General features: G+C 37.5%; 1 protein-coding gene across 2 annotated transcripts in view; it reads right to left on the reverse strand.

Annotated features, from left to right (window-relative positions):
• The window catches only part of MOCOS (molybdenum cofactor sulfurase), a 210452-nt gene that overhangs the window by 42836 nt on the left and 146887 nt on the right, over nt 1-20729 (reverse strand). For both annotated transcript variants that reach the window (XM_042870227.1, XM_042870226.1), the window contains exon 6: nt 6551-6750. In XM_042870227.1, coding sequence (XP_042726161.1) covers nt 6551-6750 — 200 coding nt within the window. The remainder of the gene's footprint in view (nt 1-6550; nt 6751-20729) is intronic.

The following is a 20729-nucleotide window of genomic DNA, read 5'->3' on the forward strand; positions in this document are numbered from 1 at the left end:
TTTTTCTTTTTCTTTTTCTTTTTCTTTTTCTTTTTCTTTTTCTTTTTCTTTTTCTTTTTCTTTTTCTTTTTCTTTTTCTTTTTCTTTTTCTTTTTCCCCCTCTCTTCCAAAACCAGCACGTGAACACTGGAAGAAAGAGACTATGGAGTACCCATGGTACAGTGGTGAGATCCCCCGTGGCTCTTGTTATGCCTAAGTGATTTGGTGCCACATTTTCAAATGGAAGACCCTGCTCTACACTTCAGAATGACAGAAAACAACAACAGGATAGAAGAAAACAACAGTGGGTCACTGAGTCTACCCTTAACATTAACTCTTAATACCCTTAATATTTCCCTTAACATAACAAAGTAGATGGAAATAGAAAGTGGATGAGAGAGTGGGCAGATGCCATAATAAGAGCAGTCATCAGATTGCACTATAGATTTGTGCTGAAGGGACAAGTTATCCGTTGAGAAGTGTTGATTGGTTTTCCCTGCAAAATGGATGAAGAAAGATAAGTTCAAAGTCTAGCTCTCCCCTCACTCTATCTGGGCTGATGGGAATGAGCAAGGACTTGCTAATGCAATCTCCTAGACAAAGCTGATCACAATCTAGCTGAGCAGGGTTCTCAATCCTGAGAGCCAAAACTCACCCATATGTAACACTGCCGAAGAGCTTTTCCTAGAAGATGCAAAATGTTTACACAGTCTCTGGCAGCTGATTGCTGTTATAGCAGTTTGTCTATCACACACAAGTGTGAAATGGCAGGCAGAACGGCTGGGACTCCTAATGAACTGATGCTTACTCCCTTCTTAACAGGATTTTTAGGAGGCACAGTAGGCATATATGGATGCTAAGGAAATTTTTGCAGGTGAGACAGTCACAGCAAGCCACAGGCTTCAGGCAAAGCAGGTATTGTGAAAAAGAAAAGCTATGAGAGCTAGGATGGTTTGATCGCTTTTTAAGCCCATAACACACAGTAAAAATAACAACAAAAAAAATATTTCTCAGCAATCCAGGGGGAAGAAGTTTGTTAAAGGAAGTTGTACTTCTCAGGGGGGGCAGAAAACACAGAACTGGGAGGTGTGACTGGATAAGAGCTCCCTATTCAACAGATGTTTCAAGGTGAAATTCCATCTGCCCATCTCTGCCCTAATCCCTTTCACCTCTTCCAGTTCCCAAACTGACTTTACAGGAAGAAATGTGAAAGGTTGTTAAAATTTCTCTCCAACCATCTATATTACAAAGAATATTTAACAGATCTCTTCTTCCTTTGAGAAGTAAGAGTAAAACTCAAAATAATATTAGCACAAAAGCTCCTCATGGCAGGGCTGGTATTCTTTTTCAAATCTGCAAGTGGAGAGATATGTACAATTCCACACTTTTATCCTCTTTGTATGAAAAGCACTTTTTTTTCTGTCTATATTTGTTGTTTCAAATCAATATTCCCTTACAGCTCTTCCATCCCCTCTTTGGCAATCGTAACACATTACGGAAATGCATGCAAGACTTTGATAAAATGATGGCAACGATGCAAACTGAAGCCGAGTCATTGCTGTCAAGCAGTGTTTCACAGACTGGAAGGACTTGGGGATATTTATAAACTCATATATACTGAAAATAGCAAAAATTCACTATAAATAAATGAGGCAATGGTGATTTGCTGCATTAGAAATCTGCAGTATTAGCTCATCCCTGAATACATATATATATGACCCCATTTTTGTGACATCATAAAATCTCTTTAATGTCTAGAGCAAATTGCTCTTTTTCTTTTTTTTCTGGAAGCCTTACAAAGAAATAGGAGATCGGCAGCTTACTGCATTAATGTCAATCCTTCCACTTTGATCCTGCACCACTGACTTAGCAGGGGTCCTTTGACTCTAGTCCTACACTTTCCAAAACGCCAGCTAGTCACCTGTCCATTCATTAACAGCAAAAGCTCTAATGCTGGAGAACTACCCATTCTGAACTGGGCAAGTATATATGATGAAGCTGTTTGGTATTAAATACCAATATACTGGTATAATGGCCATCTTTATGCCCTAGGCTTGCTATAGTTTCTCTGTTCATAACCTGGGCACAAATGGACACACAACATAAAATGGCAGACATGCTGTTGTAAAGAACAGGCAGTACATGTAAAAAGAACGCAGATATCTTCCCAACACATTTCAAGAATAAATTAATAACAACAGCAGTCCAAGGGAAGTATGGTGGAGCTCAAAGGGAAGTTTGGTGCAGCTCAAAGAAAAAAATTCAGTGTAGTTTTAGTGCCAAAAGACTATAGACTAATGGGGATTTCAAAACTTTAGTAGTTTTATTCCTAGATAAAGACATATTTGTTCATGAAAAAAACTGAAGAAAAAGCTTTGAACAATGATTGATATTTGAAGCCTGCCAGTCCCTCTTCTTTAATTGTTTTAATTACCATTTAGAGCAAAACAGCTAAACCAGTAATTGAGCCATCCATTAAACCAATGATACACATAGCATTCAAAGATAGTTCTTCCAAAAGTAATACTCTAAAACACTGATAGTCTTCAACAATCACAAACAGCTAAAAGAGAGACAAAGAACAATTCAACTTCTCTAACTACTCCACTCTCACCCTACCACTTCTTAATATTTACATGTCCTGTATCATATATACTGGGACAGGAAGCTATCAAAAACGATGCCATTATTGAGACTGCAATCACGACATTGTCTCACTTCTTGTTTTAATGAAATTGTTTCATTTGACCTTGACTGATGCAAAAACGGTTTTATTCAAGGATGATTCTGAGACCACAGCTACTTCCTACCAGTGCAGTTGATGCAGTGTATGCAATCCATGAATGCTTGTGTTTTGATGCACAGTCTGGGGTGAATTGCACTCATAAGAATGAAAAATGGATTTCAGTAATAGCAGTCAGTAAGAACAGTTTTCTTCTAAAATGCTACAAAGATAAAGGACATGATTTTTTCCCTGTTTTAATTTTCAGTGGCAGTGCTAAATGTCATGTATTTCATTGCATGCCTTTCACATTCTAAGTATCTTGGACTTAGCTCAGAGTTCTGAATATCATGTAAATTATGTAAATCTTCAGGCTTAAATGTAAGCTTGGTATCCTCTGAAGACACTGTCTACTTCTAAAGTTTTTCTTGCCAGTCTGAAATGTTTGGAATGGAATCACAGAATCATAGAATGATAGAGTTGTAGGGGTTGGAAGGAAACTCCGGAGATCATCGAATCCAGCCTCTCTGCTGAAGCAGGTTTCCTACAGTAGATGACACAGGAAAGCATTAGGGTGGGTTTCGAATATCTACAGAGAAGGAGACTCCACAACTTCTCTGGGCAGCCTCTTCCAGTGCTTTATCACCCTCAAAGTAAAAAAGTTTTTCCTCATGTTTGTCTGGAACTTCCTACATTCCAGTTTGTACCCATTTCCTTGTCTTCTGTCACTCAGCACCACTTAAAAGAGTCTGGCCCCATCCACTTCTCTTCTGCTCTGTAGATATTTATAAGCATTGATAAGATACCCTCTCAGCCTTCTCCATGCTGAAGAGCCCCAGGTCTCTCATTCTTTCTACATAAGGGAGAGGGTCCAGGCCCATAACCATCTTTGTGGCCCTTTGCTTGATTCTCTTTGGAAGTTCCTTGTCTTCCATGAACTGAAGAGTACAGAATTGGACAAAGTACTCCAGATGTTGTTTAACCTGGGCAGAGTAGAGGGGAAGATAACCTCTCTCAGTCTGCTGATCATGCTCTTATTAATGCACCCCAGGGTACCACTGGCCTTGATCACAAAAGCAAGGGAGAAAAAAGATGGGAAAGGAATGAAAAAGAGGGGAGAAGAGAGGAGTTGAGTTGGAAGGGAACTGCAAAGATCATCAAAACCAACTATCTGACCACTTCACACCTAACCAGAAGCTAAAGCATACTACTGAAAACACTGTCCAAATGCCTCTTGAACACCTAAACACTCTAGGAAGCCTGTTCCAGTGTTTGACCAAATAAACTTTTCATTGCATCCTGCCATCAGTGATAAGGTCAGAACTCAGCACTTCCATCTGCCTCCCCTCATCATGGTGCTACAAAGAGCAGTGAGATTGCCTTTCAGGTTCCTCTTCTCCAGACTAGACATTTCAAGAGTCCTCAGCATCTCCTAACAGGACATACCCCCCCAGCCCTTTTATGAGACTTACTGCCCTCCTGTGGATTTAAAGTACCTTAAGATCATTTTTATGTTGTGAAGCCCAGAAATGCATGCAGTATTCAAGGTGAGGTTACACCAACACTAAATATAGAAGTGAGAATAAATTACTCCAAACCACAGCATAGTACCTTCTCTAATATCAGTCAGTTTGTTCTTTCCAGGCTACCAAATGCTAATGTCCAGCCACACTAGGCAGTGGTCACATAACAGTTGCCTGTCAGGAAGACAAATAGAATTGGTTGGATGCCTGGTTATAAGTAATTAATTATAAATGGATATCATCCATAAAAGATAGGACATTCTGTCATTTCCCTTTTCATATACTAGCTGAAGTACATTTGGAGTCATTAGTTGGTACTCACTAGTAGGTATGTCAGATAGAAATGTCATCCAATTTTCCCTTCGTTAAAAATGTTTTCTGAGAGTCTTCTGAAACTCTGTTCTTCTAATTCCATTAGATGACATTTGGACTGACTAGTGAATCCATGAGAATGTGCAGATCATAGACATGAGCAAACTAGTGTACACCATTTCATTTCTAAACAAAATTAATAGATGTATTAGATCTAGTTTTAATTTGAATAAATCTATCTAATTTTAAAGACATATACAAGTAGTGCCACAGATATGAATGAAGATGAGATTACACCGTCACTTTGGTGAAGCTTGCTCTCTGTCATACAAATTTTCTTTGTCATCATAAAGAGAGAGTAGACATTTTTCCCCTGCATAACTGCTGTAAGATGTCTGTGAAAGAATTTAATTCCATAGGGAAGCCAATTATATATATCACACATGGTATAGCTTTGGAAATAATAGTGCTGCTTGTTAATTTCTGAAAGTCATTCAATTGCATGTTATTTTAATTTAAAAAAGTAATCCAACAGGCAGTGCAGATGTGACAAGTATGTATTTGAAAACCTTATAGTTCTTCATTCAATATACTCATGCCAGAAATAACGACAATGTGGTGAATAGTGCAATCCAGATGACACAGATCAATACAGAAGCTTTTTATGAGCACCCATTGCAGCCAACCGGCACAGTGAAGGCACAGGACTATAAAATCACTGCTTATTTAAGGGTACAATTGTTTTCTAAAAAGTGAAACAGGCAAGAGTCATTTTTATTGCAAAATAGTGAAAATTGGAAGTGCAAATAGTGCCTTCCTTTTAACCAACGGACATAACCAAAATCAGAATGCTGGCAGAGCGTTTTACTACCCCAGTAGTGTTAATGCCACTGTTTTTCTCTAAACATTGCAACACATACTCAATATTGTATAAATGGCTAACTGATTCCTAAAGTGTGAAATTCTTGGAACTGAACTTTGGTGAATCTTTGAGATTGGCAATATAGCCCAGCAATTCTTAAAAGATGTATAGAGAAAAGACCTCCATGTTCATCAGTGCGGTAAATGCTTTAGAAAGTTCACAAAGCTCCAACTCTATTTGTCAGGCTGCCAAGTAACTGTTTCACTTTGCTTCACCTGTGTATACATGCATCTCCCCACATATTATCATAGACATTTCTCTGTGTTCCCTTCCAAGAGCAATCCAACTACGCAACTACTGCTTGCAGAGCTGCTATCAGTTATTGAAAGCTTTGAAAAAATCAAAGTCATTAACTTGATGTGTGGACTTATTCAAGAGACATGCAACAAACAGAATAATTTAACTGAACTAGAGCATTGTGCTTTTTCTGGCTTCTGTGCTGATTAAGTGAGCTATGTTACCCTATGTTACCCACTGTCTGCTTTTCCTACACTAGTGTAAGGTCATATAAAATTATGGCCAGTTTCTCACATGATAAACAAATACTGAAAAGTGGGAAAGTTTCACAAAATTTTGTTATCAATACTGAGAATAGCTGCTAGATAAAGACTAGAGAAAGTTACTGAGAAACACAGAGTTTAAAGAATTTTTGAACTTGAATGTCATGTGTAGTCCTCATGTTGAATATTCAACTTTTAAATAAAAATACCCTAGTGGTTACTCAGTGCTTTCTCAGAAATATCACAATAACATAATTATTAGAAGCAAAAGGAGAAGTGAAACCAAACTGCCTTGCCTGTTTACATCCTGGTAAAACTGACAACTTTCAAACTTCTTATGTGTAGAATATTAAATCACTGAGATATGTCCTTTGTTATCATGCACTTTGCATTGTGCTAGCATTACTTATGAGATTTTCTTTCCATTGCTTCAAAAAAGGTGTGCATGTATTATGGAGAGCTATGAAGAAAGGAAACCGAAACCTCAGAGGAGACAACGACAGATAAAATATTTTCTTTAGGATAAATAACTCATTGCAAATACGTTTAAGATACAGACTGAACATTCTGTTAAGGGAAAAGAGGAACACACCTGTGAAAAGCCGATCACTTCTCCACTTTCATCGAGCACATTGAAATTAATGATTGGACCTTGGACATCTGGACTGCTGAAATCTGTGTCACTGTAAAGACGTACTACAGGTGCCCCGTTGGCATATTTTAGGGTAGACAGCACAGTATAGGTGTAGTGAGCTAATGCAAACGTATGCTGTTTTATTTTCTCCATTCCACCTGCAAAAAGAAAAGTGTGTGTACATATCAGATACCTTATTTTTATGAAAATATTTTTCAGAACAGAGTAAATGGTAGGCAACTAGCACAAAACCAGTATGCTTGGATTCTTTCAAATTAATGTACAGTTTGAAAATATTTATCTCCTCCTACAAAAACTCCTGTTGCACTGCTTATCTACAATTGATCTGCTGTAGAAATCTAAAGTTACACTGAAATGGATTCACAAGCATTACAACACCAGCATATAGTTCCGGCATATACACAGCACTAAAACCTTCTGGCACAATTAATTTGAAAAGCAGGCTTTGCTTCAGGTTTCCCTCTGCAGATGGTAGGAACGAGGTATCAACCCTTACATAGCACAGAAACTAAACTGTTACATCTAAGATAAAAATAATATTCTGAAAAAAAAGATAAAATACAAGTCTCAGTCCACAAGCAATTAACTGAATATTGAAAAAAGTATCCTTCTAAGCCTGTTCCTTTTTTTTTTTTTTTTTTTTTTTTAAACAAGAAAAAGGATGTGAACACTTTACTGACAGCACCCATTCTACGTATTTGCTCTAGAGAAATTTTGCAGAAATGTTTTCACAGGACTTATCCTGGAAAAAGCATAAAGAAGGAATATACTGTCATTCTTTGCCTCTTTATTTTTTCTACATAGAGCAGTTTGGAAAAGAGAACTGCACATATTTCCTAGCAGATGGAGACCTCTGCTACATCTCTGCTTTTTGAGAGAGTTGCATCTCTGTTAGATGTCCCAATCAAAATGACATCTTGTTCTCAGATATGCCATGCAATGACATACCATGATCATATACAGTCTCTGGAATATTTTAATTCACTGCAGAAAGCTAAAACATAAGCTTCAGATACAAAACAAGTCATTTCAGGAGAATACATCTAATCAGAAAGGATGAGGCAGGTTGTTGTATTAGCCAGAATAAACCACTGACAAGAGGGCAGCTACTGGGTAGGAAAGTAAAGATCTTGTAAGTAGAGGTATAACAATATGATTTATTTAACAGTAATTTATCCACACAACAAGAAAAGCATGAGTAATCTTCAAAATAATAACTGAAATCAGTGAATTTGCATCTAGATAATTAGATGGTAACAATATGATCTCAAACTATTTCAAGCAACACAGGCAGATTTCCGTATCCTAATGTTAAATCCAATCAACTTGCTACTGAAGACAGCTGAAGTTTCAGCTGAAAATCCAAAGACCTTTCAATTTCTCATCTTATTTGTTGCAGTATGATGGACCTACATCACATGGAAAAAAATACATATTTTTTCTTCAAAAGCCTTATGAAGCATAATAGTATTTTTCTGCCCTGGATTTAGACCCAGAGAATTTTCTGTAATGATGAGTATCATAGTTGAGGTACGTGAATATTTTTGATACGTTAAATGACACTTGACATTTTCTTTTAATTTCTGTTTTAAACCACATATCTGTGAAACTCACACTTACATGCATATCATGTTTATACCTGAAAATCATTTTTATATTTGAATATCTGGAAACTTCTACTGTTTTATATAATTTACCTTGAACAAAAATCCTGTAATCTGCTTATTGACTTTGATACATTTATGTGTAAAAGTCATATATTTGGATGTATAAGAAGGAAAGAATAAGGTATCTTTCTGTTGAGATACAGAAAAATTACAGCACCACTTGTTAGTTTACTCTTCTTGACATTTCTGTATTGTGTGCTTTCTCCTTCAGGTAAGTACAGACAGCAGAGAGTAAAAGCACAAGAACAGATTAGACATGAGGAAGAAGTGTACACTTCTGGTGCTGAAGAATAATGAAGAGGAATAAAATATTTAATGAGATTCTAACTCATGAAGCACTTTCGAGGAGCATTGCCAGAAGCTAATCAGTACAATTTCTAGATGTTAGCCACAATAAACTTGGCAAGCATGTCTAGAACACTTCGGTCCGAAAGACAATTTCTATTTTCATCATCTTTCAGACGAAAAGAATTGCTGAAATAAGAAATGTCCTCATCATTGTTTAATAGAAGTTAAGAGTGTTGGGAAAAAAAAAAAAAAAAAAAAAGGCTATTTTCTAGCAATTGCCAGAAAGTAGCTGTCTTAAGAGAAGTGACTGCCTTGTCAGCTTCTGAGATGTCTGTAATCTCCTGATTCAGAGCTTTTCCAAATTGGCAGGAATCTTTTAATGGAAGATTAAACTACTGTCATCGCTTCTTGTTGAAGAAACCTCTTATTCAGAAATTTCAGTCTCTCATTCACAGCAATCATCCTGCTATCATATCTATATTGTTTTCAGCCATTCTCTTTTAAAGTTGCTTAATCACATTTCCTTGTTCATTAGTGAGAAGCTGATGAGCCTCTTCATTATTTATTCTGACAAATCCAAATGCAGTACCCTGCAGTTGCTTTGCTGCCCTGTGATTGGAAAGAGGAAGCGGTGTTGCCAGGGTCCCATATTTTTAAGCAGCAGAATAGGTTGTGATTAGGTTTGCAATGTCAAAAGACCTGCAAAACAAATGCCAGCAATATGAAGTTTGTTCTGACTGAAAAAGGGACATATTTAGTAAATAGCTGTGATTTATTTTTATTTTGCTCAACAAAATCATCTCTACTATCTCCAGCATAAATTCTGCGCTTACCTCATCTCTCTCTACACATTAGATAAAGGAATATAAGGAAAACAAAAAAAAAAGACAGAACAAATCTTTGGTCTCCAGTGTGATCTAAGGACCTGCATTACTGCATATAGTCTCACATGTAGGATGACAAAAGCACAGCTGAACCTGTGTGAGATAAGTGAGAAGATAATATGGTTTACTTGCCACTGATTAGCATACTGCATTCCTGCATTTTGCCTACCAGCTACACAGATATCTGGTTTTATATCTAGTTCCTTAGCTTTGAATACCTTGGAGACTCCCTTAGCTGCCTATCTGCGGCTAAAAGCAGTAGCACACCTTAAGCCTCTTGAAAGACTTACATCTTGGTTTGGATAAACCATCTCAACTTCAACTTGAAAAGGTGATGGAAGGACTCAAATGCTTTGACTCTCTAACACTTTATGGATGTTAATTCTTACACTGGCATTGTTTCACTAAGATGAACTGCATCTGGTTCCTCCTGAGAATTATTCTAAATAAAGAACAATTTATGAGCTCGTTATTTTGGATCAGAATGAAATCTGATGTAGTCTAAAGTACATCAGATGAAGTCTATAATATTATTTACAGTATGTACGTGTAGAGACAAAACCAGCACCAAGGATGCTCACAGGGCACAATCTGCATTTAATAATGATTTCTTCCTTGATACAAATGTAAGGACTTTGCTGTGTAAATATAAACTCCGGCATTTCTGTGGATTAATATGCCTCTTATTACTGTGTGTGTATGTTTTGACTTTACATCAAGCCAGACAGGATCATATCATTAATTCTCTCCCTTGTAACACATCAGTTTTCACATTATTTACTGCCATAATGAATGCCATATCTTTTGCAGTAGCAAAATTACTGAGCAGAAAAGATTGACACAAAAGCTTTTACTTCTGTGCAAAAACTTCCTTGCTAAAGTGTTCTATTTAACCTATGAAGATGTTATTAAACCTAACATTACTGATGTACATCTGCAGACTACAGCATCCAGACAAGTTAGCACCATCTCAGACCTATCATTTCACTGTCTTTCAGCTTGGCTACCATCACAGAAAGAGGTACTGCTCCAGTTTGGACAGTTCAGAGTGCCAAGGATCCTCTTCTGCATATTTTGGTACACTGTTGAATACTTGTAATGCTGGCTAGTCACTAGTACAAACAGTGTAGCAGGTGGCAGTCATGTGGGGAGCACATGATATTTGCAGGTGCTCACTGCAGGTGCTCATGTTTTTTCACATGGATATGGATCTAACCGCACCTATACTGAGGTCTTCATCACCACCTCAGGGGACTTTTCACCAGATCTTGCTGCCCGTTAAATGTTTTGAGATTTTTGGAAGGCTAAACAAAAATGTTTTCTTTCTTCTAAATATAATCAGAGAATAAACATTCCAGTAAACATTTCTTTCAGAAATGCATGTCTTCAAAGGCACCTCCCTTTGAAATATGTGTTTATCTGTCCAAAGACAGATCAGTTCATTCAAATCAGTAAAGCCTTATTTCTTGGAAAAGACCAAGTGTGGAAACTGCTGAGGTCCCATTCTGTCAAAATTCAGCAAGGCAGGAGATGAGAACATATTAATAAATTGCTTTTTCCCACTTTTTTCTTCTTGTTTTTGGAACTTGGAAAAGTCAAAAAGGAAAAGTCTCCAGGTCTCACTCATTTAGCTGACATCTGTGTGGTACTTTGAATTCAGTAGTGGCATGTCAGTAAATCACTCACAACTCAAGATCAGGCTTAATATTCCAAAAAGATGAATTCTAGATTAGAATGAAAGTATCTGAAGCCTCAGAAAAGAAATCTGAAGAATAGTGTATTTAATTCAGGAACGTGAACACGGGCAGAACAGTACAACTATACACTTCTGTTCCGTTTTCAGTGTAAAAAAGGATTATATCTAAAATAAATTCCCAATATTTAGAGAAGAAAAATAGACTTAACAATTTTATTCCAAGCAAATTTGATACAAGATTTGGATGTCAACAGGAATTTCTTTTTGTTTCCTCTATTAAATCTGGCATCCTTCCGTTTTCTAAGCTCTCATTGCTGGAGCAGTGACAAGGAACAAGTTTGCTAAGTAACAAAATTGACCGAGAGAGAACAATATTCCTTACCTTTCTTAGGTATGCACATGAGAGCACCCTAATACTGGGCAACTGATAGATAAATTTTCTATGTCACCTTTTTCATAGTGCGTGCGTATGTGCATATTCTTATTTACAGAGACTATGGTACACGTTAGTTTTCAGAAAGAGCAAGATAACTCACATTTAGAAGAGGGAAAGAAAACTGGATTCAAACTCTAAGATGTACAATTTTCACCAAGGTACTCTAAACCCACTGGCTGGCTTGCCTGATGATAACTTGCATTTGTACTGTCTCCGTCTGCCTATTATGTGCAAAATATTATTTCTAGTAGAATTTTACCTAATCAGAGAAATGCGACATACACAGATGTCCAGTAAGTATCCAGTATAGAAGGGTTCAGATTTATAGTCCTGGTTTTGCATCACATAAATGGCAAACATTTAATGGCACACATTATAGAATGCTAATCTCCTCTATGAAACAATCAGAATTTCAGTAGCTCAAATGTTCAAATGTTAGTTCTTACTGAAAGAACTGTAGACAGATAGGCATATGTCACTGTCTAAAAGATTTCAAATAAAGAGATTAAGATAAAGCAGAGACTGAAATTGAGCCTCTAGAATGAAAGCTCTGATGCTTAAGGCTGCACTCAGAAACCTCGGTGATACGCATCCAAATACATTTCTTATCTCTCTTATTATGAGAAATTAAATACCAGAGATAAAAAAGAAGGCAGCCATAAATCACATATGGTGCTATTTTTCCAATTTGCTGTGCAAAGAAAACATAGTTGAAGTTTAAGTGAACAAATTCTCTGATACTCCCGTAAATCCAAACTCACGTATATTTTGGATTAGAAAAAAATCGGTGTGACTCATTATTCTTCAGCATTACCTAACAGACAGTAATGAGGTAGAGAAAGGATGAGCTGGAATCTCATCAAACCAATGAGCAGGGAGTGAAACCAAGATGTAGGCATCTTCCAATAAATCCCAAACAAGACAGATCACCATGTGGAATTTGTGAGTCAACGTGCTAATGGAGCTGTGGAAACTGTAAATCCTGTCAAACAGTTGAACAACTTCCTTCCCTTCCTCCAAGAAGCTTCCATTTTCTATGTATAGAACTGAATGCCTCTGACTGAAGTCTGTCACCTACTTGTTTGCTCAAACAACATCTCCTGAGAATGAACTGTGTAACGATTGCTTCATGTATCTCCTTTGCAAAGAACATATTCTAACCAGCTCTGGTTTTCAGCAATTCCACTTCAAACAAAACGCTGCAAACATGAAAATGAAATACTCACATGATAATCCAAACCTCTGCCCCTGAAGTGCAACCCTGAAATGTGATAAATATAGTTCTGCAAGAGTAAGCAACAATAATAAAATATAATCAGCTTAATAAGAAACCTCAATCACTTCTCTGGCAGGATTCCTACATTCATGAGGAAGAATTATACACATTCTGCTGGATTTTTTTTTTCTGAATTATGAGAACAGCTGTCTAGTTTAGGCCAAATCTAGCTACCACCTTCTTCTCAGAGCGAAGAGCAGTAAAGGCCTAGGGAAAAGATACATGAAAAATAAATGATGGAACTTCTAAAGCAGACACTATTGACAGTTTAAAGATTAAATAAACAGAATATAAATTAAAAATACATTAAAATGAGCATACAGCAACTGAAGCTGTCCAAGAGCAACTAAAAATCACTTTTGAAAATGTACTTAAGGATATAAGGGCCCCTCATAAAACTTTGATACACTGACACTTCCTTGGAATCAACAGAACGGAGCTCTTGTAATACCATTTCAATACTGGTCATAAAAATTAGCAATTCTAGTTCATTAAAACTCTGCATAAAGCACTCTAAATGGTGTATCAGCAAATTCATAAAACCATCCATCATTCGCACTCACAGAAAATGTATAAGGCATGGAAAGATTGCAAAACCCTTATTCACACTGACTCACATGAACAGTTCAATCAACTGGATCTATAAAATACGTGTAATAAAAATTGATTTTAGGAATGCAAAGTGAGGTGGATCATGATCCTTTCTGCAAATGGGGCTACTACGTTTGTGAGCAAGAAGGAAAAAATGTGTCCCTAGATGTAGCCATCAGGACAAAGGAGGTGATTCTGCTCCTCTGCCCTCATGAGTCCCTACCTCATGAGGTAGCAGCAGTACATTTAGCTCAGGGGTATCAGGATAAGAAGGACATAGATCTGTTGGAGGGGGTCCAGAGGAGGCCATGAAGATGATCAGAAGGCTGGAGCACTTCTCTTATAAAGCACAGTTGAAGGAATTGGACTTGTTCAGCCTGGAGAAGAGAAAGGCCCGGGGAGACCTCACTGCAGCCTTTCAATGCCTAAAGGGGACCTATAAGAAAGATGGAGAGGGACTCTTTTATCAGGAAGAGTAGTGACAGGACAAGGGATAAGGTTTTAAATTGAAAGCCTGTAGATTTATAATAAATACAAGGAAGAAATGCTTCATGATGAGGGTGGTGAGGCAATGGAACAGGAACTGTTCAAGGCCAGGTTGGATGGGGATCTGGAGCAACCCTGCATGTAGGATGGATGGTGAAGCTAGAAGATCTCAAAGGTTTCTTTGAACCCAAGCCATTTTATGATTCTACGATTTTCACTCAAAAAAAAAAAAAAAAAGTATTTATGCAGGAACAGATTATAGCAACATTTTTTTTTAAGTTATTGCGTAACAACAACAAAAAAAAAACCAACACCAAAACAAGCAGAAAAAAAAATGTTAGCCATGAAACTATCGTCAATCTCACAAAATCAACATTCAGGCTAAAACTTTAGATGGACTGTAGGAACTCAGTTATGTGCTAACAGTGCACCCAAAATGGAGAGCTGTGTTACGCTTTCAACACTTCTAAATCCACAGAGAATTCAGTGGGTAATAAGGGGACCTTTTACTCTCTCAGCACTAATTCTTTGCATAATAGCTTAAATCCCTTTATTCTCCTCCTTCTCCCACACCATCTCAATAATTTAAGACTGTGGGAAGCTACTGTATAATCCTCTATTCAGAATGTTATACTGCAACCAAACATGAAACACATATTCGGTGTTTATCTTAATGAACAGAAGGCTCTTTGATGCCCCATCTCCCACTTCTTTCAAGCAGCTAATTCATGCCCTGTTTTTATACGGTGAGGGAAGCTAGAAGTCTTTGTTACGAATAAAACGAGCAGAACATTCTGAAAAAAGAAGCTCCTCATTTTCGAACATCATAATGAGAAGTATTTTGCTTTTTTTTAATTTCTTGGGAGTTGAATAAGAGAGAGGATATACATGCCAGCTGGCTGGCTCACTTTTAGTCTAACTATTTTAATTACAGGTACAATTCAATTTAGGTTAACTGCTTGTTAGACTGAAAACTATCTAATAATTTAACTCTGCTCCAGGTAAGAGACATTTAATTTACTGTTTGCTTTTGTTTAGAGATTCCTTTTTTGACTGCATGCGTTGGGGAGGGGGCCTATTTTTTTTCATGAGCCCAAACCATATTCTCAGCAGAGATCATTTCAGGGTGATTTTTCAAACCAAAAAGCCAGCAACATAAAAGAGGAGAGGCTTTCTTAAAGAGGCAGAATGTTATGCACACCTCATAGAAGCAGCACTTAAACTGGATCTCCAGAGCGCTGGATGAGATGAGCCCACAGAGGTTTTGGTAAGAACAACAGAACCATCCCTGAAAGTACAAATTTATGTGATATTTGTATTTTACCACTAAAGCCTTTATATCCCAAGGTTTTTCTCTGTCCAACAGGACAACATCTCCTTGTGATTCTGTCACCTGAAAGATTAAGTGCAAGAGAAACTTGTACCATAAAAGCATGTGTATTCTCCTGGTAGCTGTTAGAAACCTGAATGTAGCACACAGGTCTGTTTTCTGCAGTATTGTAAAAGTGGGTCTGTCCTTTGCTTAATGGAGCCTGATGCACACAATTCCTTGAAGTCAGCACAAGGAAGCTTTACTGCTGCTTCTTACCCAGCATTTTCAATTCAGAACATCTGGACTGCTAATGTAAGGCAAAACTGCAGTGCTGGGGATTTAGGAAACATTAAGATGGGGAAGTAAGTCATATGTTTTCAGGTAATAAGACTAATTCAGCAAGAGCTTTACATTAAATAGTATTTACTTATTTACTTATTTACTCGAGTCAAGAGCAACCTTCTATTCACTTCAACATAGTAGGAAGAACAGCTTTCTCACCTTCTACTAAACCAGAAACTATAATACAATCAGGTCTGCCATTAAATACAATTCTTCCCTCAGACATCTTTTCTGGAAGACCCAGTGACCACTACTCCCTGCAGGTGCCATGAATATCAAGTAGCCCAGCAAATTTGTTCTTGATTTTTTTCTCCCCTACGGAGAAAGCTGCAAGCCAATGAAAACAAACAGCTTGCATGAAAATGAAGTGGAATATAAAGAAATATTAAAAAAATTTTCCACAGGGGAAAATCCTCTCCCTCAGTGTCAAGTTAAAACATTCCACAAAACCAGACAACTTCTGTCTTTTTCTCCCTTAGATGGCAGATACCAGACAAAAGCGTTACTACAACGTAAATCTATTTTCTTCCAAAGCTGACCATGCCGGTATTAGAGGAACAGTGGATCATCATATGCTCAAGACTATGCTAGTGGTTTGATAATTACCTTTCTATAGGTTTTCCATCGCAATTCCTTTAACATAACATTTCTAGAATCTCTTTGTGGATGAAACACTGTAGTGCCCAAGGCAACATATTGATTCCTATTCCAGGTTTTCCCTCTCTATTGGGTTGGACACGTTCCCACTTTTGCTCTAGCAATCTCTGTTGTGGCTGCCGGGGCAGAAAGCAGTGGGGATGCTCTATGTCTGCTCTTTACAGCTCACTGTTACTAATGCTCAACAGAGCTTGTTCATCACAGCAATACAGGAAATATCACAGGTTTATTCAACTAAAAAGAGAAATTATACATAGAAAAAGTTTCCAGTCAATAAGGATATGATTTTTACCAGGGATGAAATAAGAAAAAATACACTCTTTTTTCCCACTTTGCATCTGTAATCACCAGAAATATTCACAGTTGGTAAAATAAGCTCTACCATTAATACATCAAGTTTTTCCTTAATGAAATTTTGGATTTCTTGATTTTCATATGATTTTGTAATGCTTTGCCTTCTATTTTGCATTCTCAGAGTCAGTCTCTGCTGGGTAATGTTGTTACGATAATAAATACCGTGGAAGAAACAGACAGTGTCACTCATGAGATAGAGGCAACGCAGCAGTTACAATGAATTCTAAGAACTGCTTTGACGTTTTTGTGATTTGATGCCTTAATCATAAGGAAGCACACAGTCAATACTGAAAAGCACCCAGGATTCTTGGGCCTCATCCTAAGCTGAATTACACTGGGACCTGCCCCAAGGCTTCCTGAGGCAAATGCTGTTTTAATAAATGTCTGGATTAACACCACAAGCTAAGCAGTTCAGGAACCTCTGAATTCTTCAGTCTTTTGCTGCCACTTTTGTGGCACTGCCAATGTCACGGCATTAACTCCTCTTCACATCCCTCGCTGTGCTTGGGGGTACGTTTACCTTTACGTAATCATTTTTTTTCTGCCTGAATTTAGTAGGCTCAGATCTCTTGAAGTTATTGGCAAGGTGTGTGAGACAGTGAGATGTGTGAACGCGCATACTATTTCAAAGACTGTGTAATAAAGAACTTTGCCATAACGCTGCTCAAAAGGCTACTTTGCCACAACACCACGCACTCAATGCACAGATTTGAGCAGTGATGTTACTGTCCCAGTCTCATTTCTCAAGGGTTCATTCAATAACATGAGATACTACTTTAAGAAGTCTTAAATTACACCCATTGCTGTGGGACGCTCAGCAATAACCTCTGTAAGCCTGCACATGTGCTTTCATAAGGAGAATGTCCTGTCGTGTTGGCTGGAATAAATTAACTTCTGGCAGATTGTCATTACGTTGCTCATTCCTATGAGCTTCTGAAGTCTACTGCACACAAAACGCTGCACGCTCGCCAAGTTGTGGAACTGATAAACAATAACTGTGCTGGATATCTCTAGTTTTGTAAGAAAAGGGTAGATATGTTAATCAGTTACCAGTTCAGTGTGCAGATACTAAATAGACGACTGAAAAAGAAAATTGAAATAGAAAAAATGAATATTATAAAGTATTTTACTTTAGCTATTACTTCCTTCTAAAGACTGTGACTAGTGTGCTTCATACAGAATTAGCCTCTCTTGGTGTTACATCAGTTGTGATAAGCTGTGACACCATAAATCAGTTACAAGCTGTGTTCAGAGCCAGTTCAAAAGAGCTGAAGTATTTCAAGACATGAGTAATTCTCACCCGTACCACGTGCTGTCTCATGCTGTAAATCAAGATCTGCAGCAAACTGAGGAGCTGCCTCTTACAGCAGACTTACTGCAATAAGGTTAAAGAAAACACTGAGCCAAGCAAGGTATCAGTGAAGGACAAGTACTGCTGGCTCAGAGGGGCTGCTATCAAAGTGGAGAAGTGAGGCTGAAAGCACTCAGGAAGCCCTGGCCTCCTCACAGGGCAACCCCTTAACACCTGAGCTCAGCAGAAGTAAGGGAAGAGAAGTGTGGGCTCCTGCTGGTGTGTTAGTGAGGGATTCTGCAGGCATGGTGCAAACACAGATAAAAAATGGCTTAAATTGCATTTTCCCTAGCATTTCTATTTCAAATAAGCAAAGCTATATAAAGAAAGGATCAGATCAAGGTGCCACATACAAATTTCCCTTTTCAGGTGAGGAAGAGAAGGCAAGATGGCAGCAGTTCCCTCTGGCCAAACACTTCCACTCACAAGGGTGCACAGCAGACCCACATTCACTTCTCTCTTCCCTTGAGGCTCATCACACTTTAAGCTGGTCACCAGGTATAACAATTAGACATCACATTTCACTTCCTAGTTTCCTCAGCTCTTAAGAACACTTTTTCTTACATTCTGACGAGGCTAAATGCTGTTCAGGCTGTTCCATGAGAACTATTCAGGCTGTTCTGTGAGATCTATTCCAAGATTTAAGAAGTTACAGAACACTGTCAGGGATACTGAAAGGCAAACTTGGAAATACAGATCCTTTTGTGTTTTCTGGCTGTTTTGTATTATCCGCTATACAGCTTTTTTTTTTTTTTTTTTGATGCTCATATTTGCCAAAGACACCTAGAATGAAGACAAAGACCCATTCCATTATTCGATAAATGTAAATATACAGATTATAGACTGGGCTTTAGTGAGGAACAAAGGAATTTAAGGAAATAAATACACAGATAATCCTTGTTACTTTTTGTCATTCTTGTCCCACCAATGAGAATTGCAGTCATGACACTATGAATGAAAATCATGATCATGAAAAGATCTTCATATTTAAAGCATTATGAAATAATCTTTAGAAATAGTATAGATGGCAGCTATGCTCAACAGTCACTGAGTGCCATCACTGTGAGCAAAGAAAGTTGACAAAGCTTAGCTGAATGACCTTTACCTACACAGAGATGCTGCATAACATGAAATATGCAAATTCTGTAACATGAAGCAAATAATACATTTATTATCTTGGTTTTTATTCAAAACAAGAGTTCCATGAATTACAAAAATCAACTGTTAAAATATATTTTTTAAATTTTGATTTAACAAGAGTCCAGTAATGAGATTCAAATTAATAACAGCACTGAATATTTACAATTAGCCAAGATAATTCCTGAGGCAGTCTGAAATAGTAACAACGGGTACTAGTAGTCAGAGCATACACTGGGTATTGACATTCTTAGTTTTCCTTGTTAATACATTTGTCTTCAGCACATTACAGGACCTTCTAACCAGTCACAGAATGTGAATATAATATTTCTCCGCAGTACACATGGTTTTATTTATAACATAGAAAGAAGCAATTGACTTGTACTCATAAAAAATTGATTAGCTTCCCATATCTATAAAATTTCCTAAAATAAAGAATAACTAAGTAATCACAAAATATATTTGTAACTAATAGATGCTCATCTAGTACTGTTTTCTTTTCCATCTTGAAAGACAATTCAGTACATGAGTCATTTTGAATGTCTTCCAACACTGACTCCTTAGATACCCTTGCCTGGACTGGATCTTTCTAACCAAGCAACTAAGAGCCCTGTTTCACAGTTGAAATAACTCAATCCTTTTAAATCCTTTTTACTGAGCCTATTTTGTTTATGAAGCAGTTACATCCTTTAGAATTAAGTTAGAACAAATATTACAGGCTGGCCATCCTTCTAATATATCTAGAATCAATCTTTCTGGTCAGACCAGGACTCTGGCGGTCTTAACTCTATAGAAGAAGATCTTACAGGACCTGTATCACACTACTGCAGTAGTTCTTGAGAGATGTAACACAGCAGCGATACAGGGAAAGCAGCTAGCTTTAGACTGATCAGGACTGCAGTGATTAATCAAACTGTTCAAATATTTGACTACAAACCTAAGAGGAAAATTTTGATAATTAAGAAGTGTGGATTCAAATGCATGGAAACGCACTGCAGGTATCAAACATTAACGTGGGTGAATTCCATGCTGAACTAATAGATTCAGTTACCTTCCTGAAACTCATCTGACTTCTTGCTAGTGGCAGGATTTGGGAAAAAAGCAACAAGTAATGGATCAATCCAGTTTCATTTTACAAGCACAACAATAATAAAACAATTTTTTGTGGATTCACAATTCTTCTAGTGGAATTCTGCACAGCTTTCCAAGGACCTCCACAGTCACTTTTAAGAGTTCAAGAACATGTTCAATGTTTATCATTATGACAGGAGCTTACTTGAGTAGTTTTCAACAAGTAAATGTTACTAAATCACTGAGACCAAAAAACAACTGCTGGCTCATCAGATTTGGTGTGTTCTATTCTAGAGCGTCCTGGCATGACACTGCTCTCAGAGGAAGCATTTATCAGATAAGGTTAGCCTGAACAGTGTCATTGCATGTCCATATTTTCCTTTCGTGTATTTCCCACTATGACACTCACTCAGAGCTTTTTCAGTGAAAAAGCATCAGTGGCACAAAGCCCCAATGAAGAGAGATCAGAAAGATGTAAGACAAGCTGGTGTTCTGTGGCCATAGAAGACAGTCAATTTGAACATACTAGGAGAGACAGAGCAGTACTACATAGCAAGTCCCTTTTCAG

The sequence above is a fragment of the Lagopus leucura genome, unplaced genomic scaffold, assembly GCF_019238085.1.
Source record: "Lagopus leucura isolate 7727_CA_CO unplaced genomic scaffold, USGS_WTPT01 Super-Scaffold_100002, whole genome shotgun sequence".
Classification (NCBI taxonomy): Eukaryota; Metazoa; Chordata; class Aves; order Galliformes; family Phasianidae; genus Lagopus; species Lagopus leucura.